Source organism: Pelmatolapia mariae, linkage group LG15 (genome assembly GCF_036321145.2).
Source record: "Pelmatolapia mariae isolate MD_Pm_ZW linkage group LG15, Pm_UMD_F_2, whole genome shotgun sequence".
In the NCBI taxonomy this organism is placed as follows: Eukaryota; Metazoa; Chordata; class Actinopteri; order Cichliformes; family Cichlidae; genus Pelmatolapia; species Pelmatolapia mariae.
In genome coordinates this window covers 19,135,206-19,160,085 of record NC_086240.1, presented here as the reverse complement: position 1 = coordinate 19,160,085, position 24,880 = coordinate 19,135,206, and the positions used below count along the sequence as shown (strand labels likewise).

Below are 24,880 nucleotides of genomic sequence, written 5' to 3'. Positions count from 1 at the left end.
ACAGCGAGTATGAATGTGCCATCCTGGAGGAGTTAGACTGCCTGTGCAGCAGGCGCTGCGTTGTGTCACTAGCAGTGACACAAGTGAAAAAAGTGACACCAGAGAAAGATCTGTAAGGAGGCATAAGGAAAGTGGTCTAAGGCCACCACGTGCCAAACCAGTCCATGTTGGGGGGTTGCATCGTTGCACCGACAGTGCAACTGGTTGCACCGACAGCGCATCAGTGCACCAAAGCAAGTGGATGATGTTCACAATAGCTTATGCTTCTTAACTGGACAGATTGATATCCCGGAAGTTTAACTATCTTTGTGTTATAAGGTGATGATATACTGCAGTCTTGATGAAATTTGAATCCCTTACACGAGGATATAAAGTATTATCTTATGTATGTGTCATAATTCCTTGGGTTATCTAGACATGGGTACAAACTGCTTTTTTTATTATTATTATTCATGCATCTACATCTTCAAAATAAATATAAGAATAAAAAAAATCAATGGATTTTTGAAATTCATCGACTAAATAAATTTTCATTTGCAACTGTTGGATGGACAAAACTTAGCAGATGAAGGCGTGACCCTGGTCTGTGGGGAAATCATAAGTGTTTTACTGCATAGACCCAACAATAAACTGATTAAGTAATCAGCAATAATCAGTAACGACAATCTTTTGTTGCAGCCTCGACATTAAAGTCCATGTGTATAGAAAAGCCACTTAAGCATTAAAACATCCGCACACACAAAGTCGAAACACAAACTGAGATTTGTTGAAGAAAACACGCCAGTGAGCACTGTAAGTTTCACAGTATAAGATTTCTTTAACTCAGAGTTAAAGTGTGAGTTTTCTGCAGCTGCTTGTTTTTGGGAATTAGTTACACATAAGCTGCTTGTTCCAGCAAACTGTACAGGCTCTGATTAATCAGTTTAAAAAGACATACTGTCATTGGGAGGTGTGATCAAATCAGTTGTGATCTGTTTTTCTGCATGGGTTTTCATTGGTTGACTGACTGATTTAATGGTCCTGTCACATATCTGAGTACAGCTGAGTGACCAGGTTTGACAGTTTGTTCCTGTTTTGCTTTAGTCTTTTGGCAATATAGTGGCAAAGCAAAGAATCCTGGAAGTGTGATCTGTGCTCCATGTGGTTAACTTTGAAGATATTGAAAGTTCACCAGAAACCGTGCGCAGCGTGTCAAAGATTCACCAGTGACAGATCAGAGAATCCAGCTCTCATTCCTGTGAAGATACTCATCATTCCCGTGAACTAGTTTTGTGCAAAGCAGTGAAAATTCTTTCGCATCGGAATTCTGATCTGACTACTGGGGTTCACCTCCGGCTCTAGCGCTACTGGGAGTCCAGGTATTTGAAGGTCCGCTTGCAGAGCTGTGCAGCGGAGCAGGAGCCTCACTCTGATCCTCCTCCTGCTGAGGAGGCTGGTGAGGCAGATGAGAGCTGTGCATGATGTGGGCATCCAACATCTCCAGCAACAGGTCATAGAGAGGCACTATGTTCTTCATTTTCATGCAGTGGAGGTGGTCCATGCCTTTGTTACTGCACATTGAAAACAAAGTTGGGCGAGAGGTTAACTTAATGACTTTTGATGGGAAAAATTTGGTCAGATGAATGTGTTTCATAACACTGCAGCGCTTTGAATAAAAGCTGAGCTGTAAAATAAATTCATTTCAAGATCTGTCTCCCTTTTTTAAAAATATCCAGGTTTTAATAGCGTGATGTTGGGTCCTGTTACCTGACATGACGAATATGTGAAAGCAGCATGAGCAGGTGAGCCAGGCGGGTGTACTGCTGCCGGAAGGTGAGGCCGGTTTTGCCGATGGCCAACACCAGAGCGTCAGTCACAGCATCCAGGAGGCGCAGCAGCTTGGACCGGCTCTGCAGGTCCTCGCTGCCGTCTGAGGAACTGAGGCACATGTCTGGCAAAGCAAATGGGAAGAAATACACTAAGTGTGTCTACACAGTAAAGACTATATTACAGATATCAATATAGGAATTTAATGTTGGAAGTTAAAGTAAATAAAACATTTTGAGATCTTTCTTAAAGAAGTAGTTGTAAAGTTGTGAAGAAAGAGTTTATTCATCAGAAGTGCATTAACCTTTGTAAACTGTGTAAAAGCATAACTGGATTTTTCATGCAGACATCTTGATTCGGTCACAGCAGGAAAAGGACAGATGACCCAGAGAACCAGCGTGTGCAACACCACCAGTAACATCAGACTGAACCAGCTAAATGGAATTCATCCACAATTTATTTACAGAGCGCATGAATAAAATGCATACAAAAGATTTAACACCCCCGAAAAGAACCACTGGCCTTCCCTCAAAGGAGAGTAACCAGGTGTTATAAATAAAAAAAAAAAACCACTTGAAAAATATTTGTATTTACTTTGGCATAAAATACAAAGGACAGAAGCAAAAGCCTTCTGGTAAGGTAACATCGACTCTTTGCTTCAACTATAAATGGATCAAAAGGTGCTTACGCATGTAGTCTGCCCCCAGAGGTGCATTATGAGCCAGGGGAAAAAAAACGGATTTTATTTTGCACCCCTTTTCCTACTGTGAAACTTTCTGGTAGCAGACATCTGAAAAATCCCCATGTTTTGTTCAACACTAAATAAACACTTGTTGTGCTTGCAAATGCAGTTTGAAAAGGGCTCAAACATTTTAGAAACATCCTGCCAAAGCATCGAACGTACAGTTTGTTCAAATATTTGTAGAGTACAGAACAGTGTCTCACAGATGGTGCCATGTCTGTACACACTGGACTGCCCCACGTGCCCTGTCTCCTTCTTTAAGGAGTAGTTTTCATTTTGAGGGTCATTAAATTCTCGTCTAAACATTTGCTTGGTTAGAATCTCTCTGCTTTTTATCTCTGGCAGTAGAACTTTAAATCTGTTTTTGGAACATTCTGATCTACTTTGGTTTTAGTTTTTTCCAGTACTACAAAAAGATTATTCACAAAACATCACCACGGGAGTTTTCCTCTGTTTGAGAGTTAATAAGTGACACAGGGGCTCTGGTCTGGGGCTTTCATGGTCTTGAATTAGCAGATGTCAGAGGGACTGGCTTTAAAGTGACTAAAAAAAAATTAGTATGATCTTCAACTCCATGCATTTGTTGATCATTGTGTGTGTGTGTTCCTGTCTAGCTATCTTTGTGAGTACTGAAATCTGCATTCTACTATACTTGTAAGAACCAACAGTCACTTGTGAGGACACACTCACAAGTGTGTGTGTGTGTGTGTATTCTGAGTGAGTGGATTGTACAGTGCAAAGATCTGGATGACACACCTCAGTTTTACTGCATACAAAAAACGCGACAGTACCCACAGGTGTTTCTTAGTGGTGGGGTGGGTGGTTTAACTGGTTGCTCTCCCAAACCACTGACTAATCAAGTAAACTCCTTTTTTTCCCTTTTAAACTATGCCAGACGTTGAACTTCTTAATAACAACTTAACATAATGCCTTTACTATAGTTTGCAAACACCTACTCATTCCTTTTACAAAACAAATGTTGAGCTCCAAAAGCAGCGTGCTCTTGTACGGATGCACAACTACCAACCTCCCTGCCCGCCCCCCCAAAACAAATAAAATGAATGAATGGACACATACATAAAATGAACTTATAATGCATGCTAAAGGTCACAAATAGTTCTTTTTAAACTATATGTGAACACTAAAAATTTAAACACATTTTTCATCATTATTTTTCTTATCATGTCTCCTCCTCCATCACTGCTCTCTCTCCTCTGTCATTTCCACCTAATCCTCTTCACCTCAAGCCTCATCTCCTGAACTAAAGTCAGGGTGCTAAAACACAAAAACGTGCATAAACATGCTCTTTTATTCCTGATATTGTCACAATTACTTACAGCCAACAGATTATACATGCAACCATCCTGACAACAAGCCAGCTAAACAACAGCAGCTGGTTAAAGTCTAACATTATCCCAGCTAACGTGAGGCTTGAGTGCCCTAAAAAAATAAAAATAAAAATCACACTTTCACACTGATTACATTCTCATATTGCATGAGTGTGCTTTTTGCTAAGTGTCCAAGTCCAAGAATGTTCAAAGACACTTTAAGAGTACTTCTTACACAAAAACACTCCATGCCTCACATTTAGTTTGTTGGGATCTGATCATCTTAAATGTATTTAGGGTGACTAGGTCCCACAAGTAATCATGTGGTTTTCTTCTATGTGACAGTACATGCCCTTACTTGAATCTAAACCATATTCTGTAGTCTTGGCCATCTCTTGGACAATGCAGTGACAAGATGAGTGAGACATCCTAACTGACACTGTAGTCTAAAAACAACATTTTAGTCAGCTCTGATTCTCTCTGTAAAAAAACAAACTTTTAATAACATTCGTTTTTGATTTTTTATATTCTGGGGCTGAAGGTGAAACGGCTCTGTAGTCAACAAAGTCAGACAAAAGTCTGACTTCGCTTGTGGAGGCAATTAAAAAGAAAACATTAATGATCTCACCAGAGAGGCCTTGACCGTGTTCATCTTCACTTATGTACCACCTGCTACTCTACTTTAGCAGAACCTTTGAGTCCTCATAGCACAGACTGAAACTACACAGTGTTCCCAACAGGGGTTTTCACTGCTAGTTATTGGGTTTATGGACATGCTTACCATGTGCAGGCTCACAAGATTACATGCTGAGATACCAATCTAACACCCCATTGTGGGTTCATGTTCTGGAGACAAACAAACAGTCTTCAGTCTCACTTATGCACATGCAGCACATCACACTGAGAGAGGACCTCATGTCCGCCCACACAAACATGCTCACTCACTGGAGTTGAGGAGGATCATGACCTTGAGGCAGACGTACTCCTCCCTCTGCAGCTTGAGCTCTCTCACCCTGGTTGTGGCAGCTATCAGCATGTCAAAGATCTCCACAAAGCCCTGGACACAGTGTCCTTCTTCTCTAAAAAGACACAAATGTTATTTAATTGCACCACACTCTTGATTTTTACCTCCACAAATTAGCCAGACATAACACAGATGTAACTCCCACCAAGAAGTAAAAGATGATCTGCTGTTTTAACTCAGAAGAAGAGCAAGAAAGCACTTTACACAAGAGGAAGGAGAGTAACATTAGTGATGTCTCTCAGCTGGCAGAAAAGATCAACAAAAAAAACAGAATAGGTGTTTTAGGTTCTTAAATGCTAAAAACGGGTTGTTGTAGCCTATTGCTAGGTGATTGCCAGGCAACATGATGCCATCGTAATATCCGATGTAACTAAGAACCTTTAGGAGCCTGAGGAGCCAGATTTGGTTGCTCAAGCCCTGATGGTCCACAGACAGAGGTTTGGTGTATTATCATAAGATATTGTGTGTAAGTACACTGGGAACCACTAATAACTCTTTTTAGAAGCAAGTGCCTCTAATCATGCTAGTGAAACAAGGTTTAGGAGATGGTACCTGCTCAGGCTGAGGTCAGGGCAGAAGATGAGTTTTCCTGGATGGTCCACTGACCTCCACATCAGTCCAATCATCAACACCTCAAGCCAGCAGCACTCCAACAGATGGACCTGGTTTACGAGACTAAGCTCCACAAACCCTGAGAAAAGGATGTAAACATTAAGTGCATAGCTGTGAGCAGATGAAGCATATCACAGAAACCTGAATTGTGGTAATGCAAAATATCGGTCTTTAACGAGTCTAATGAGCAACTAGGCAGCAGCATGAAGAAAAACAGGAGGTAAACAACTTGCTTGGAAGCAATTTTTTCCATCTCATTGTCTGTAAATGCAAAAACAGAATGCTGGCCTAAAAATATCCAAACCATAAATTCTCAAAAAATAAAAAACAATAAAATCTAAAACAAGCAAAACCCCTAAAAAGACCACCTTTTTACAGGCAGTGCCATTAAGAGCAATGTGAGACTTGATACTGATTAACGAACCAACAAGGTAAAACAAAAACACAGCACCGTCTCAGCAAACAGGTTAGAAAACATAATAACAAGTACTGATTATGAGGCACCTCTTAACATGTTTTCAGGGTGGATAAAAATGGAATTATGATGAGCAATTATTTGTCAATTTACAAATATATAATTGCAGATAATTTTAATAATCACTTAGTGATTTTAAAGTGATAATTACAAAATGCTGCTTTTTCATTTTTTGTCTCAATTGTAAGAACTGACTGATACTCAAAGCTAACATGTCAGTAGCTTGTTGTAGACACTACAAAAAAAGAATAGACATACAGAGCTATTAAATTTACTAAAAGTTAGATAAACAAAAAAAAACAAAAAACAGGAACCAGTGTCCTGGAGACAGGCCTTGACTCTGTGTCAGTCTGGAGTAGCCCTTGGTGAAAGGCGGCAGGTATCCCCTCGGCTTGTTGCCTGTACACTGGAGTTTTTCCAGATGGGAAACAGTGCCAGGGCCTGCCAGGGCTGCCCTTTGTCACCAATTACCGATCCAGCAGGGGCTCAGAGTAGAGTTGCTACTCCTCCACATCAAAAGGAGCCAGCGGAGGTGGTTCAGGCATCTGACAAGGATACTTCCTGGGTGCCTCCTGGTTGAGGCGTTCCAGGCATGTCCCACCAGGAGAAGGTCCCGGGGCAAACCTGGGATACGCTGAAGAAATTAGATCTCTTGACTGGCCTGGGAATGCCGCCTTTGAGTTCCCCCAGAAAAAGCTGGAGGAGGTGGCCAGGGAGGAAGGTCAGGGCTCATCTGCTTAGGCTGCTGCCCCCGCGACCCTGCCTCAGATAAGCGGTAGAAAATGGATGGATAGATGGAGGTTCCCTGCCACTGGGTGACCACCAATGTGATCACCTAGCAAATGAAAGTTGTCTTCTGATGGTGTAAAGTTACTGTAAGCTTTCTGTGAGCTTTGACAAGATCTCTCACTCTTTAAATGACTTTTTGCAAAACGCCAAGTAAACTAAATCGACTTGCACCAACAATCATGTCAGAATCAAAGTTACACAAAGATTATTTTACTGCTACTCTCACGTTCAATATGATCATTTGTGCATACATATGAACACACATTCCTAATAAAGTGCTCAGTGCTAAATCCTGAACAGGCAAAAGAAAAACCACAGACTTGTATGGCCTGTGCTGCTGACACAGGCTACGACAACAATGAGCATCCAGACAATTCACTTTAGCTTGAAATTAAATGGTTCTTTGCTGTAATGATTTACTTCACTTTTTCAGGCTTAAATTGGTTAAAGTCACCACATGCCACAAGCAGTCAGAATTCATTAACAAGGCCAATAAAGATACAGAAATCCACCCTTTGTGATACATTGTTATGTCACAGCTCATTGCCAGACTCCAGTTCCATCGCTGCTACTGTGTTTTACAGGCTCAAACGCTAAATAAAGCAGAGACAAATGACTGTGCCAAGCCACGAACACATCATTAACTGTCTTGAGACAGTGAACTGCTCAGCAAGAAGAAGAAAATACCTAGATCTGTTATCATTAAAGCAATTTTTACTGATGTTGTAGATGTTTGTATAATCTCAAACTAATTGCATTTCTCAACTCAAGCAAACATGGAAACTAGACATAATAACAGCTGTTCAGGAGCATTCAGAGGTTTTCTCACTTTGAAATGGCCTTGTTTTATATAGAAAAGTTTTCATCTAATACAAGATTCAACTAATCAAAATGTTGTAAATGAGAACTAACGATTAATGATTTTTTTGGTAACTTTGTTATTGTGCTATATACTCACCAACTATTTTGTCAAGTACAAATATTCACTCTTATCAGCTTTCAAATGGTAGCAACTCAGTGCTTTTAAGAGCGTACAGAAATCAACTTGCTAGAGTTCAAACCAAAAATCAGAATGGGGGAAAAAAAGGTTATGTAAGTGATTGAACATGGCATGGTTGTTGGTGCCAGATTAGTCTAGTCTAAATAGTCTGAAAGAGAGAAAATACGTTGTGATCTGACAAGACGTCAGCAGCAACTCAAATAACCACACGTTACAATCAAGATATGCAAAAGAGTATCTCTGAATCCGCAATATGTCCCTGAAGCAGATGGACTACAGCAGTTCACTGTGTTCCACTCTTGTCAGCTAAAAACAGGACGCCAAGATTAAGGTTTGCACAAGATAATAGACAAGAAAAGACTGGAAAAACATTTCCTGGTCAAAGCTTTAGATGCTAGAGCCAGAATTTGGTGTAAACAACATGAACGTACGGATCCATGCTGCCTTCTATCAAAGGTTCAGGTTGGTGTAATGGTACAAGTTTGGGCCTCTTAGTACCAACTGAGCCCTGTTTAAATGCCACCACCTACCCGAGTCTTGTGGCTGACCATTTATATTCCTTCATAACTAAAACTATAATGTACTAACTATAACATCATCTCATGGCTGCTTGCAGCAGGCAAACACACCATCACAAAGCTCAAATCATCTCAAACTGGTTTCTTGACCATGACGATGACCTCGCTGTACTCATATGGCCTCCTCAGTCACCAGATCTTAAACCAACAGAACATCTTTGGGATTTGGTTGAATAGGAGACTCACAATCAATCACATTGATGTCGCCTAAAAATTACAACAAGAAGTGTATATTTTCTTCATCAGTGTATACTATACTTTATTTATTCATGACATGAATTGCTCTGTTGGCGAAACACTTATTTGTGTCAGCACTCTGGCTCGAACCATTAATTAAGTGGTATTGCCACACTGCTATGTAACTTTGCACATGCACAGTTGGAGAAAATCTGCTGGTAAAGTGATATTTGAACCCTATTTTTGGACCCATTTTGTTTTATTAGATTTGATTGGGGACACTACACGTGCATTTTCCTCTGACTGACCAATGAAACTGGAAGTTCTGATTCTCCACATTCATTTAGATTTTTTGTTGACCTGAATAACCTGAAGAAGATAAATATATTTTTTTAATTATATAAATTCATCTAATTTTATTTAAAAATATCACAAAAACAAACACCTGGAATCTTCTTGGCCCAGCTAATCATGTGAACCAGCTCCTTATCTGCCAGGTTGGTGAGCAACATCATGACGCTTGCTTCGGTCAGCGGCTTCTTCGCGTCCTTCATGAGGTAGATCTCTGGCGGCTCCGCCTCCAATATCCGCTCAATTAGCTGCTCTGGGGTCAGTGCAGGTTTTTCGGGCTCATTTAATGAACCTTCAGCTGGTCCAGTTATGCCCTTTGGTTCAGCTGTTTTGCCCTGTGAGGATTGACGGGTTAGCCGCCTTGCCTGCGAATTCCTGTAGTTTCCACGCTCCTTTCGAATACCTGTGAGTAACAAGGCAAACATTAAATTATGGCCAATTTTTACTCATGTTCCAGACTGTCCATATCTGTTCAATTTTCCTGTTGTTTTCTATATATGCTTGCAATTTTGGGGGGGTTTAGAAATAAGGGTAAAGCAAAAGGCAAAAATGGCAAGCAGCAAGTCCATCAGTTACAGACAAAAATCACTGAACAGGCTACAAGATCTGGCACCATGTAGTTCCTACTTGGAAAAACAAAATGTCGGAATAAACTGAAATCCAAATTTAGGTTACGGGAATCCTATCTACTTCAAACAGATGTTGAAAAGATTTGTTTTATGTGGAAATGATTAACAGAGCCACTGGTGGCTTTTAGAGTCAGATCACATTTCTCATATGTAGAAAAAAAACTAAAGTAAAAGCGCTGGAACCATATTAAAGAACAACATTTGGATTAAACTTTATTTCTTTATTTCTATCCAGATATCCCTGCATCACTGCAGTGATACCCATAATTAAAACTTCAAGTTTTAACCAAAACACTACAAGAGCAGATCAAATGTAGGAATAAAGACTTCTTTAATGAAATGTGAATTAATAGGCAAACAAATACTAAAATATTATGGAATACTAAAACATATATTGTTCTTGGTCTTGCCTATAACGAAACATAGTTCTGTGGTCATGTTGTTGTACGATTCTACAGAAAAAAAAATGAAATAAACTGATCTTACAAGTAAACAAGAACATTAGAAAAATATATTCAAGCATATGTATAATAACAATACTGTATAATTAGTAATCACATCATTCAATATTGAGAACAGGGTCACACGCATGATTACTTACAGTGTATCATATAAGAATGTGTAAGAGGTCAGATCGCTCCATGAACAAACCTCAGCACAAACTATATATACGGTGATATTCTGAGCCTAAACAGCTATTTAGTCAAACCTACTAATCTACTCAGCTTTTTTAGTTTTACTTCATAGCCTTAAGTTCTTGTGATTGTTTTATTGAACAACAGATATAAAACAAATAATCAAAAATATGGAAGATTCACAAAAAGAATGACTGAACAAATAAAGGAACATTAATAATATGTGAATTAAATTTGCTGTTTTTGCTGTGGACGGTTCATATTTGACATATTCATGTGCTGTAATAAAACGCTACATCATTATCTTCCAAGCACGTTCTTTCCAAGTGTGCGAAATTATTTGATGAGTCCCAAAAGCAATATCCTCCCCTTTGATCCTGTGTTCGCATTCAATCAAACCTTCCAACTCATACTCCCAGCCTAGCGGGTCCAAATTGTCATTTTTTGTTTTTTTTTTAAATTTCAGATAAAATAAATCAAACATTATCACATGACCAAGTTATTTAGGTAATAATCAGAACATCAAGTTACTGTTGGCTGGATTCAGAAAGACAAAAAGCAAAAACTTCTATCGGGAACTAGTAGAAATATGAAACAATGTATACATATAATCATACTAACCACATTTGGTCATGCCAACTTCATAGCATTTGCGAAGGCGACATGCCTGGCAGCTCTTACGGCGGTTCTTGTCTATAGTGCACTGATTGGTTGCCGGGCAGATATAGTCATTGTGTCCTAAAACAAAAAGAGAGGGAGAAATTGAGACAAAAATAAAAAGTTGGATAGAAAAAAATGAAAAATGAGTTATATGAAGAAAAAGACAACGCAAAGTTGCATCCCTGCACAACAGACAGGCAGACTGAGAATTTCCAGCTTGTGCAACCTCCAGCAAAAATCATTGATGACAAGCAGTCCTTTGTGGTCAGTTCAAGCCCTCTCTCTGTACCCTGGCCATTTTCCACGCAAAGACTTAATTTGCATAGGCAGACATAATGTTTGAACAGTGGTATTTTCAGAAAAATGTCAACTGTGATCCAAAATTACCATCTAAATTCAGTTTAGCATGCTATACGCATACTGGTTTGCCTTAATGTATAGCAACGGTTAAATGGTTTAGTTTTGAATATATTTGCTCAAAAGCTCAAAGTGCTGTGTAATACAAGATAATGTCATAACAGCTGTAAAATAAAGCTTAAATTGGCAACATACAAGTTTTTAGCTTCAACTTATCATTATGAAATAAATTTTGATTATAATGGGAAGTTAATGACTTGACACCACAGGATGTGGATTTGTTCCAGGCAAGCCTCTGACTAGGCAATCTGTCAGGCAGCGAGTACAAAAAGCTCTGGGAAACTGGACGTTTAAGTGCACAATCAAAGTTTTCCCTGATAAGCATCAGTAGCATCCTCCAGGTGACAACCAGAAAAGCTTCGTACTGGAGTGATAATAGCTCCAGCGTGTCTCCCCCAAATAGAGGTGGGAGCAATTATACCATGTAGGACACAGCTAAGAGCCAAAGAAGGCTGTTTGGGAAAATGACGTTTTGGATGGGTAGACAAAACCATCACAAAACACATAAAAGTCAAGGAAACTACTCTTTGTCCAGCTGTTTTGTGGCCTGTGTGAGAACAGTCTGGATGTCACAAATTTGTACTTGAACGTGGAATATTATCAACTTTATTAAGCATGGGAATAAAAGAGCAGAACTAGCACTGAAATATTACAGATATAAAGATGGGAATTATAGCGACCACTATCCACAAAACATCCACTAACAGAGCCACGAGGTCCAGCAGGGATGAGTCAAAGCCATCAGACAAAGGTCAGCAGGAGGACATCAGATCATTTACTCGTGTGGAGCTCTGCGCAGACTTGCTAATACTGCACAGAAAGTGCACTGTAGTGACTCAGTGTCAGCGCTACCAAATATTAAAACAGGAGCATCCAAAAACCACCAAGATCTAGGGTGTAAGGTTATATCCTAGATGACTTATTAGTTTATTCTTTACTAATAAGTCAATAAGGCATAAACATAACATTTGGATGGGTACGCGCAAAGGAGTTATGTCGACATTAATATGAAACTGGTGAAGAAAAGCGCAGATAAAGTACAAAAAAGATAAAGTACAAAATAAAACAGAAGTGGTATGAAACACCAACCAACAAGAGCAAAGTTGTACATTTTTAAACTTGAGAGAAGCAATCAGGACTTTGCAACAGTGACACAGTTTTAAGTAGTGCATGAACATCTGCTCTACCAATCAATCTGCAGTAATATTTACACCTCTGATGACGTCTCACAAGTGTTAGCTTTATTTTCATACCAAGATTGTTTACACAGACTTTGTAATTGCAGAGAAATACTCAATTTATTTTGGTCATTTCATTTTCAAGCAGAAAGCCCCTGGGGGCCTAACAGGTTAAAAGTTGATTCCCAATAAAACCAACTGTAAGTTGTTTAATAACATTGCTGTCTGTATTATTGTTAAAGTCATAAATTATCACCTTTAAAGTGTTTGTGCTAATAACACCATGTACGAGACAGGCATGGAGAGCAGCACTGACTGGGAGAGGCTTTGAACAGATCACAGACTCAGTTCAATTCAACATATAAGACTTTCAGAATGCACAAACATCTACTTAAAATCTATTTATTTAATCTATCATCTGTGATATTATTAGGTACAATTATAATGTATTGTTCATCTCCCTTAAATAAACAGGCAACCAACTGAGAACATTTGCTTTTAGACTTAGCAACTCATTTTATTTCTCTATCTGATAAGAAAACTATTCGGTCAGATAGTTATTTGTGGTGAATGAAATACATTTTCAAGCACTTTTAAGCACCACATCTGAAATTCAAGCACTTTTCGAACCTTGAAAAGTCAATATTAAAATTCAAGCATTTTCAAGGATTTCAAGCAATTGGACCAACCCTGTGTATGTTTTGTCTCACCTTGGATGCTCCTCTTGAAGAAGGCCTTACACCCCTCACACGACCAGACTCCATAGTGGTAGCCTGAAGCATAGTCATGACACACAGCACAGTAGTGGAGGTCTGCCTTCCCACCTGAAGACACCATGCTCTCCTCGCTCTCCTGGGAGCGCCTCCTCACACTCTTGCTAACAGACAGTTTTGAGTCATGATTTCTTCCCAAGACAAAAACATGTAGATTAAGTATGCAAAACAGTTGATTAAAAGTAATACACAGTAATAAATCACTGAATCAGTACTGTGATTACAGATGATTATTTTTAGCTTGTTGTAGCTTTTGTTGAAAAAGAAAAAAGGGAAAAAAAGGTTACTAAAAACAGCTGTTCAATAAATAACAGGTTAAGTACTAATTGAATAATCGTTAGCTGGCCAACTACTGATTAAAGAGTGTAGTCAAGGCGTGGCACCCAGTCCTACCTGATTGTTATAACACTGTCCCATGGAGTCTGGGCTGACTGGCCCTCCTGGGATCGACCCTGGGGGCAGTGCAGCGTAATGGGCGTCCCCACACGGCCGTGGCTGGGCCAAAATAACGAGGCGCTCAGAGACTGATGGACAGAGGAGCATTCGGAAATGCTCGGACCACCATAGCTGAAGATAGTTGGACTGTAAAAAGGTATGGTGGTGAAGTCATGGCCGAGGTCGGTATATGGTGAGCGGATACAGATGGGCTGGCTTGTTTCATGGGACAGACCAGGAGAAGAGGAGCCGAGGATCGGGGAGAGAATGCAGCTACCAGCTCGGCTGGAGTCGACCTCCTGGAGCTGCAGCAGCTTCTCAGGCGAGGAGGCAGCGGCCATCATGACACCAAACGCTTCTAATATCACTTGAATTACTACATTACCGGCAACTGGAAAGCGTCGCCGAAAAACAACAGAGCTAGGAGAGCTACCTCAGAGCTCACATGGTCAAAGCTGAGAAATGGTTTTTACTTTGCTTTCTGCTCGGCGTAACTGAATATCCTCGTGAAACAGTCCAGAAGATGGAGGTTACAGGAGAGGGGTCTAAGACAGGGTAGGAGGGATGTTCACTACTCCTTCTCAGTCCTGCCATGGGTTTTTCATCATTACAAAGCAGCAGAGCTTCCCACCTGGACAAGAAAGAAGAAGGGACAGGTTGATATACTGAAATACACGGCATGACCTGCAATTGTAGATGAAATAAATATATTTCATCTACAATCTCTTCTTTTAAACTTTGGTAAAACTTCATACTTAGCTCCCCTGATAATATCTGAGTACGATTAATTTACAGAAAAAAGGAATAAAGTAGAATCAAAAAGAACTAAAAGAGTGGGAGCAGTAGTCCCAGCTAAGCCTACCACTCCCACTCCACAAAGAGAGAGAGAGAAGCTACTGAGTGCATAGATTTCTCCAAAACACTGCACATAGTAGGCTTATACGTGGCATGCACATAGGAGGAATTCTAGTAAAATTCCTGAATCACTGCAACTGGTGCAAAATTGAACCCTTCCTAACTGTCTGAGCCCCTCGCCCCATCTCTAGCAGTGAGCCCACACACTCTTCAGCGGAAGCTTACTTTTGCACAGTGTAGTGGTTTACACTTTTACCTAACAGTTGAAAGATCGCCATGCGTTCAATCAGGAGGGGACGTAAATCCTTTGGGTTCCATCAGGAAGGGAATCAAGTGTAAAAACTTACAGCTAACTGCTGCAGTGATCCTTCGTAAATAAAGGAGCAGCCAGAAGTAGCTTTCTTTTAGAGGCATTACTGGAGATTTTGCATTTTTGAGTTACTAAATTCCTTACAGCATCAATAAAACCTTTAGAAAACAGATTGTGCCTCCGTATTTTGACATAACTCTCTTTTTGCACCCCCACTGATGATATGTGCACATGCAACATGAGCCGCAACATGAGTGCACAGTAACGCACCACAGTACAGCCCAAGGACTAGTTGGTTTACTCTTACGATATCTGATGAATCAAATCCAGCAGTTAATCATTCCTGAATGGCAGGAGTCTGTCTTCAGTCGCTGGTACACCGTGCTCCTACCTTTGTGGCATAAAGCCCACACCTGTAAGTCATTACTTATCCAGGAAAAACGCCTCCATTAATCTCAGTAAATATCAGAGAAGAGTAACAAACTCGATAACCCGTAGGAGTAGTTGGAGGCTTCTGCTGCAAGTAAAATGAGCACTGCTAAAGAAATGGCAGTAAATGAACTCACAAAGCTTCAACTATCATAAGTAGGACAGTTTGAAAGAAACCAAGGTGAATTCTCCTTTTTATGACATGAAATTCAACCATGCCTGCAGCCGTTCTTACAGCTGTGAAATCATACTGAAAATGAAGGCAGGGAAACACAAAATAATATTTTCATCAGTGAACTCAAGGATTTATTACGAAGCATGAGAGTTATGACCTCTACTGTGGAAGTTTTGCAAACAAACTTTTCCGATGATGCCCTAAAGACATGTAGACACATTATAGGCAACTGAAGGATGAACAATTTACATGAACAACACCCAGCAGTTGAGAGATTCATCCAATTTTGGTTTGATTTGTTAAAATTATTTTCAAGATGATCTATTATTTTGATGACTATAAACAAGTGGGAAAAAGGATTATAAGAACATCTAAAGACGGGTTATGTACCTAGTTATGTGGTATAAAAAAAAACAAACATAAAATCCTCACATTTATAAAGCTGAAACCTGGATTTCTGATTTTAAAAACGGACTAAAAGAAAGGATGGTAAAAACTGTTTCCAGTTTCTGTTGAGTAATTGAATAATCATCAGCATTATACATTTTCACTGTGGAAAAGTTCTGTTTCAGACAATAATGCACAGAGCAGTGTGTTATTCTCTTGTGAAAAACAGTTGTGCTCAAAATTTAAAGCTTTCAGCGTGCGATAAATTGGAGTCCTGCGGTGTGTGAGCTCTTGTTCACTCAGTTCCTCCTGCCTCATTTTTTTTATGTGAATGTGCAACTATTTTTTCTCTTTTGACCTACATAGCAGGTAAAATTCACACAGTACATAACTTTACTGAGGTCAGTGGAGAATAATGACTGGAGACCATTCGTATGCATAAGATTCTTTTATTTCAAAGTTATCCGAGGATGTTTTATGAGGTATGGAAGAAGCCTACTGGGGATGGCTCTGGTTTGCTCTGCTATGGTTTAAGCACCCGTTTAATGGTTTATCTGAATTTTTTATTTTCTTGTTTGAAAAGCCAATATTTGTTATAAATACAGGGGCCTTTTAGCCCCTGTATTTAAAACAGGAAGATTACTTAATAGGACTAGATTTTGCAATCCCAAGTGATTCAGCTCAGTACTTGCTCCGAGTGGATTTTGAGGCATCAGTTCGGTTGGCTCCAAACAAACAGATAAATTACAATATATGATGAATAGAGCAAAGACCAAAAGCGAAACTAAACAACAAAAACAGACAAAAGATAAAATCATGTTGCGCAAGTAAATGCTAAACTTTTTCCTTCTCCAGAGAACGTGTAAATAAGCAACTGTTTAACAGAACATATCAGTATATTTGTTGTTCCCACAGCTTGTTTTCGCTGCCCTCGGGTGTCCAAAAAACATCAGTTACTGCAACGGATTTCTAAGGTGAATTTGCCTTAAAACCAATTTGCATTTTCATAAATACTAAATGCAAAAATGTGCCATATGTACTTTGAGTATATTTGGAGATGTTTACAATAACTGAGGCAAAGACATGCTCCCAAATTAGCCTCGACACACAACGAACTGAATGATTTTTTATAAACATATCTGGTTTGATAAATGATCCACTCCTTAGCTGTTGACAGATAATTGATTCTTCTATGGGTTTATAATCCTTTCCTTTCCTGAATGACCAAAAATCAAAGCCTATGAGCCAATTTCTGAGGTTTAAATGCACTGGTTGCCAGCTCATCTGTTTCTCCTTAATACTTGGGGAATGATATATGATTCAAAGTAGACCAATGGATCACAAAAACCTATAAATCAATAACGAGTCGGCATCTGATTACCTGTAATTTGAGGAATCTGTGCTGGTGAAAGCATTAAAGAAGAACAGAGCAGGAGAAGGAGGACTAGTTGTCTTCTTCAGCTAGTCTCACAGTGACTCTTGTGACCTTGTGTCTGTAGATGGTGAATGTTCCTCCCAAAACAGATGAGTCACATTAAAAGAGATTGCGGCAAGGTTTTTCTTCTTTAATTACCAATTCTGGCTAAAAGCAGATGTGGAAGAGTTTTTGTTTCCTTTGAAGCTTTGACCTTGCCTTCAGACTTCCTCACGGTTACACTCTCTAGAAGCTGGCAACTTATTGTGGGAGAAAACCTCCCTGCGCATCCTGCCGCCCCTTCTATCAGCTCACACGGTTATAAGGCTTTAAATTTCAAGTCAAGCAGTTGGGAAATCTTACTAAAGGATTCTTATTACCATTTCTGCGTCTCCAGCTAATTCTGTTACAAAGTGACAAAGACGCCAGGACAAAAACCTGTTACATTGTGAATACTAAGGGTTTCAAATTTTAAAGTTCTTTGTCGAATGATGAAGCAGATTTATGGCCATCTCTAAAACCTCACTTTCATGTCTTTGTGGGTTTAAAAACCAATTTGATGGGGTGCTGTTTGCTTTAGTCCTCTAAATGGCAGAGAAAAAATGTCCTCAAATGAAATGCACTTGTGTCCAACTGAAGCAAGTATTTATTAAGCAATGGATTTTGTTTTAATTTAAAGGTATCTTAACCAAATAATTGCACAGCACCTATAGTCAGTGACTGAGGTCGCGGTTACCGCTGCATTACTAATCTTGACTAGTTTGGAACTTATTCTACTTCTTTTCTCTATTGTTACAACAAAAACAATTAAAGAAGTGTGAATGCTGGCCCTCTTAGTCAGGTCTCTCTTTTACCTTGATAAATAAAAGATTAATATAAAGAATATAAATATTTTTCATTTGCAGTGCATTAGGACAGCTAAGGATATCTCCCCAAAAATGACGTCGTGTGGTGGATTATACAGACAGAAACCTCAGAGACTATGCATCATGTGGAAAAGAAGGCATACCTAGTTTCAATTTTAACGTGTAATCGATCAGGACATTAGAAAACTTACTTATTATTGTATTTATTTAACAACAATTAAACCAAAAATGCAGAAACAGTGCGTGAAAACACTAAATGCAGCCCATGATTCAATATCTTATAAGTAACTGTTTTCTGCATGACATGAGAAACTGATGAAGTCTGATAGATGATGGTGATCATTGTCCCGTTGTCTGATCTAATTTGGGTAAAGCTTTAGTGGACAGACAGATGGTCTCACACTTGACTGTAGAATACTTTGGTATACTTAGGAGCCCAGGCCCTTTGGCAGTGAAACAAGCCCAAATCATCACCCATCCATTACCATACTTGAGACTGGTATGAGGATTTTCTGCTTATATGCCGTGTTTCGTTTTCTCCAACCGTGGTGCAGCGAATTATAGCCAAACATCTCCACTTTCTCTACAGGTCTTTGCAAGTATTGTGGTTTGTCCAGATGCAACTTAGCAAACCTAAGTTGTGCTGTTATTCAGAAAGGTAAGAGGCGTTTTCCTGTCAATATTTACTGGCAGGCCATACCTGTTCAATCTTTTCAGCGTGTTCAGTCATGAATTTTGACATTTAACATGCTATCTGACATCTAGAGTAACCCTTTCCAGATTGATGGGCAGCAACAGTTGTTTCTTCAGGCTCAAGGCTGTTGTCTTTCCTGTTTGGCGTTTTTCTAATGCACACCTGAAAAATCCAGACCAGCAAACTGCCAAAAGTTCTGCTTTTATAGGAGGTGCTTACGCCTGCCCTGCTTGTTGATCAGGTAATCCCGGGCATTTGAATCAAGTGCATCTGGCTGCTACTTACTACTTGTATTCTGGCTTAATTTTTGTATCATAAAAAAAAGACACTGTGTAGTATGTCATGTGTTGTTGTACAGCTGAGACGGATTTACCCGTCTTTTGCTGAGGGCGAGATTATTTTTATTATATTCTTGCACATAAAACGTTACAGTTACAAACAGAAGGTGTACTTTTTCCCCACATGACTCAAGATTACATAATTATAAATCCTCATAGAAATACACGTGCATTAAAAAAGTCAAATCAATCTAAACTAGCAACAACACTATCTGTTCCCAATTATTAGCCAGAATAAACAAAATCTCAAGGCCGTGTCATTCCCTTATCCTAAAACCTTACAGCCTCCCTAAAAATCAGGCAAAAACAGTCCTGCCTTACTGCACACGGCAAATAAGTGGGGATGCTGGTGTAGGATAGTGCCAGAGAATGTGAAAAATATTTCACTGAAATGCACCAGGGAAGTGTTCTGTCTCAGACGATATGCAAATACCTTTCAGAAGAAAATTAAACACTTCAGTCGGCAAAAATTAGAATGCATAATTTGAGGCTTCTTTGCACCACTTGCTCAGTTAAACAATAATTAACTCAATTACTTAGTCTCCCTGTACACTTTAAATTAATCCAGAATGCAATACATTTGAATCTTCCAGGCTTATTTGTACAACATAATCAGCAATTATTCAACATGTATTTAATAGATACAAAGGGACACTTTGAATTTAGTGTAATCCAAGACAAAAGCAGTACTAACTTTACCTGCCTGACAATTCCAGAAAGATCAACAACAAAAAAGTAGAAATATACCTGAAGTTCTGTTCCAATAGAAGTAATAAGTGATACATTTCCTGAGTGGCTGTAGTTATTTCCTTCAACTAATTTGAAGGAACTGCACTGTAATAGTCGGTATTAGCTGTATTGTTATTTCCTATTGGCATTGTAGGATCCGTAATGAAATGGAAATAGGAAATACTAATCTGTTCTCTAATTATTAGAGCATTAAGACAATTGTATGAGCAGATAATAGCATTACTGACTGAAATAAGCATTCCCACAAATAAGATGTCATCTACCTGTTTTAGTGGTCAGTACTTCTCTGTTTATGCTGATTTGTTTTCCTGGCACAAAACGTTAATATTCAAGGGAAAAAATAGACAGGCAAAAAGGTATTGTTCTGCTTCAGTTATCTACCAAATTGCTGTTTTAAACATCAGTATTCCACCCAGAAGTTCACAACTGATGCATCCTTAATTTTAACTAACGCTTCCCTCATGCTAAACAGCAAAAACAGAGTCACATTTGTTTGTATAGCTCTATTCAGACACAAGGAACATGGAGTACTTCAGAGACATTTAAATCATGGCTACATGTCATACAGGATGCACAATCAATCATGACAGAAACAGAATAACAACAATTAGAATCGAAGGACAAACAAGACTAGAGTTGTTCCTGTGGTCACAGATCTCTACTTCTATAAATCTGGCATGTTAATCCCTGCCGTAGAAGTGATCATCACTGCAAATAAGTGTTGTTTCTTTAAAAAAGTCTCATAAAGTGTGAGAGGAGAGCTCTGATTAGCTCCCCTGAACAACTTCTGTAACTCAAAAAGTCGATAATAAAACACCACTTCTCTCTAGGTCGAGTCAGTGCACACTGGCCTCATATTAATTTACTTAATTGCTAATATTTAATAGTCTACATCTTGAGACAACTCAGGGCCACAACTAATGACTGCACTTATTATCATATTATCTGAAATTGTGTGCTGAAGTAAAATTTCCTCATTTTCCTCACCCAGGCTGGAGTCAAAGTAAAGCTATTCAGCTGTCAAAATTAAAAGATTAAATGCTAGGGATAAAAGCTTGTTATATTTGCCAGATCAAAGCTAAAATAAATAAATTTAAAAAAGCTTAAGGGAAGAAAAATGACACCAAATCATCTGTAAAAATAAGATCACACAATCTTAAGCTTCACTTCTTACCTGCTGTGCCATGGACCGGATAAGTATAACTGACCTATTAGCACCAGAGCTAACTGTTTAAATAGATGACCCTGGAAATAACTACATATCTTGTATGATATGCACAAAGGAAAGGAAATTCTTCCTGTGAGCTTGACCCTATCAGAGCAGACAGCTGGCCGATAGCAGCCGCTTGTTTACACAGTGATAAGTGCTTTTTGAAGTGGCCTTGTGTTCACATTAGACTTGTTTAAATGGAAAACACTGATTCTCCACAAAAGTGCACGCAAAATACAGAAACGAGAGACCCTACAGCCCTAATAATCCAAGAATACACTGGAGGCTAACAGACGATAAAGGAACTAGTAAGATAGTTTGCGCATTAATAGCCTCCTTGCAGTTAAATCATATCCATACGACCTTAAACTTTTAAAGAAGCTTTTCAAAGATCGATTACATCCAGTTAAGATCTATAAATGGTTATTTTAAAATACACTGGTCAGCTAAAGTCCCGATTAAAAGCCTATGTAGTGATTTCTTGCTGGAGTTTATTCTGACCACCTGTTATCTATGTTATCTGTATTTTATGCGCTTTCTACTACACGCAGCTGCGGGCCTTGTGGCATTAATATTTGACCCCGCAACAATAAATCTGAGGGACAGCGGGGAGTCTGTGAGCAGTCCTGGACGTCCTCTGCTTCAAAACGTATGTAAACACGTGAAAAATAGTATTACCTGTTCCTTCAGAAACACCAATGGCAGGGGAAAGTTTTCAGGCCGACCCCACCGAGTCCCCTCGTGGCGTCATGCGTGGGTAAAAGTGTAAAGTCAAGTGTTAAGTAGGGCTGTCACGAACCGCTTAAAGTCCAAGCTCCGAGTTCACAGACAGCCCTGTTGCGCTGATATGAACCGCGGCTTTCAGCTCAGAGGCTAACGACCAGCAGCCTTTAGGGAAATGACTGCAAGCGACAGCGATTTAGGTGCGCAAGTTCCGGCTGGCGCCTTCAAAATAAAAGAGCTTACCACTATGAAGTAAAAACTGAAAAACAAACTATGGAAAATGACTTGTTATATATTTATAATACTTAATAACTGCTGAATGTCTTTTGATTTCTAGTTCTATCAGCTACTTTTAGCCATAAATATGAAAAGAAATGTCAAGTTTGCTGTTTGTTTGGTTATAATTGTTGTGCACTTGGTTACACTGCAGTATGTCTCTAATTGCTTTATTCTTCCATTGCATACAATGAGTCCAAACATTTGGTTTTGAATAGTGCCACTGCTATATGAATGGTTCTCAAGGTCCACCATAAATGAGCAAAACAAAAAGAAAGAGTAGTAAAATACTGAAAGTGACTTTATTTTCAGCCCTGAAGCAATGTGCCATTTTTGTGACTGAGTAACAATTGAATAAAAGCTGAAGCAAAGAACATGTTTGTACTGGACAATGTGAGAGACACCTGGCTGAATGGTAGTCTCGAATTTGACTCTTTGTAACCTAATAGATACAGACACACTAATTATACAGGTTGAAGATTTGGAATTAATCATATAAAAAGAATAAATGTTAATTTTCCCACATTTGCCTTCTTAACTTCAGTGAATTATATATTTATGTACATTTTTATTGACTCTAGTATTTAACACTGCACGACTGACACATTTACAGTTTTGTGCTGCTTAAACAGTGTTCAACAATAAAGCAGTAGCAAAAACTTAAAAAATACTTGCACGTTGCGTGTCTCATATTTTATAGACGGAGAGCAAAAATTATAGAAAAACAGTATATTGATCAATCAACCATTAGCTGCAACTTTTATTTTTTTCCGGATCACTTTAAAAAGAATATTATTTTTAAAGACTTTTATGCTTTTATTATGAAGGAAATCCCATTTCCTTTGGTTTTTAATTTCGTAAATTTGGCACTACCCAGGGAAACACACACAGACGTCAAAATAAACCACACCTTAAGTGGTTATTGTCTTTACCACCAACCAGTGAAAGTGAATGTAACTGGTTTTAAAAATCTAGTCAGTTTTAACCATGCAGTAGAGCTTAAACCAAAATCTAAATCTACGTTCGGCAGCTTCGAACCTCACCTAGCCCTGACCTTTATTTGGTAAATGGCCTGTATTTATATAGCGCTTTACTAGTCCCTAAGGACCCCAAAGCGCTTTACATATCCATCCATCCACCCATTCACACACTGGTGATGGCAAGCTACATTGTAGCCACAGCCACCCTGGGGCACACTGACAGAGGCGAGGCTGCCTCCGGGCCCTCTGACCACCACCAGTAGGCAACGGGTGAAGTGTCTTGCCCAAGGACACAACGACCGAGACTGTCGGAGCCGGGGCTCGAACCGGCAACCTTCCGATTACAAGGCGAACTCCCAAATCTTGAGCCACGATCGCCACGATATATATGTTTGTGAGTTTTTTGTGCCTGGGGCGTCTGTATCCAGTAAGGGTCCTAAGGCTAGACCCCCTATGCTAAGCAAGCCTACCGCAGACATGAGCGAGACAGATAAATATGAAGGCATGCCGGCTCGGACGTCGCCTGGATCAACAAGGTCCGCGTCAGGTGTTGAGGAACCAGGGCAACCTGACGACAAGTGGGCTACTGGAACAAGAAGGCATCGGTGGGCAAGAGACGAAAACAGGGCGTTGTTGGAATGCTACTACGCAAGTAACCCTGGCGGAAGGGGTTACATGAATAGGATGAGGGACCTATGGATTCTTCGATACCCAACATCCACAATGACGGCGAAACAACTAGTAGCTCAGTGTTCCAACATTCGAAAGAAAGGACTGCTCTCACAGCTAGAGATTGACGAGGTACAACACAAATGCTACGGCAAGGAGGAGTCAGGACGCCAGGTCAGGGGGGAGATATCATCACCCCCACCCGAGATTGGGTACATAGCCCCAAGTGCGATAGGAGAAGGATCGTTGAGTGTGAGAGGAACTGACCTGAAAGATAGGATCATGGCCAAGCTTGAAACCTGGATCCCCCGTAGCCGGTTACCAAGATAACGTGAAGTACCCTCAGAAGGTCTGCTAGATGATGTTAATGCAGCACTACGGACAATACCTACGACCACGATTACCGACACTAACAAGCTGATCTACACTACGGCAGCAGTGATCAGTGAGATGCTTGGCTACAAGTTGAACAGCCACAAGGGGCAGTACCCTCCATGGAGAAGGAGGCTAGAGGGCAAGATCAAAGTAGCACGGAGGGAGGTTAGCCAACTAATGGAGTTGCAGAAAGGCGCGACAAAGAAGGTGCATAAGAAATACAGCAAGCTGTCCATACCTGAGGCCTTGGAAACTGCCAAGCAAAGACTCACAGCCTTGGCCAGCCGCTTGAGGAGGTACACCAGAGAGATAGAAGGCAGGAGAATAAACCAGCTGTTCTCCACAGAACCAGCAAAGGTGTACTCTCAGTGGCAAGGAAACAATAACAGAACACCACCAAGGCTGGAGACGGAGCAATACTGGAAGAGCATATGGGAGAAGGACGCAACCCATAACGGCAATGCTCAGTGGCTAGTGGATCTGAGGGCAGACCATAGCGACCTCCCTGAACAGGGTCCAGTAACCATCACAGTGGCAGACATCCAAGAAAGGGTCTCCAGTATGAAGAGTTGGACAGCACCTACTGGCTGAAGAAGCTGACTGCACTCCACGAGCGTCTGGCAGCACAAATGAACCAGCTGCTAGTTAACGAGAGACACCCGGAATGGCTAACCGAAGGTCGGACGGTCCTGATCCCCAAGGACCCCAAGAAGGGACCGGTCCCATCCAACTACCGACCAATAACCTGCCTCAGTACTACATGGAAGCTCCTGTCAGGCATCATATCGGCTAAGATGAACAGGCACATGGGTCAATACAT

At 39.9% G+C, this 24,880-nt stretch overlaps 1 protein-coding gene across 2 annotated transcripts; it reads right to left on the bottom strand.

Annotated features, from left to right (window-relative positions):
• Positions 1-424: 424 nt before the first annotated feature.
• esr2a (estrogen receptor 2a) lies at positions 425-21,778 on the bottom strand. 2 transcript variants are annotated; one of them, XM_063495391.1, is made up of 9 exons: positions 21,716-21,778; positions 13,568-14,240; positions 13,112-13,305; positions 10,768-10,884; positions 8,977-9,285; positions 5,453-5,591; positions 4,822-4,955; positions 1,747-1,930; positions 425-1,550 (listed from the first exon to the last, which is right to left on the bottom strand). In XM_063495391.1, exons 2-9 carry the CDS (start codon positions 13,951-13,953, stop codon positions 1,316-1,318), a joined length of 1,698 nt encoding a protein of 565 aa, XP_063351461.1. In that variant the 5' UTR covers positions 13,954-14,240; positions 21,716-21,778; the 3' UTR covers positions 425-1,315. The 2 variants fall into 2 exon arrangements, with proteins under 2 accessions (XP_063351461.1, XP_063351462.1); XM_063495392.1 differs by lacking the exon at positions 21,716-21,778 and having other exon boundaries at positions 13,112-13,274; positions 13,568-13,829.
• Positions 21,779-24,880: the final 3,102 nt, after the last annotated feature.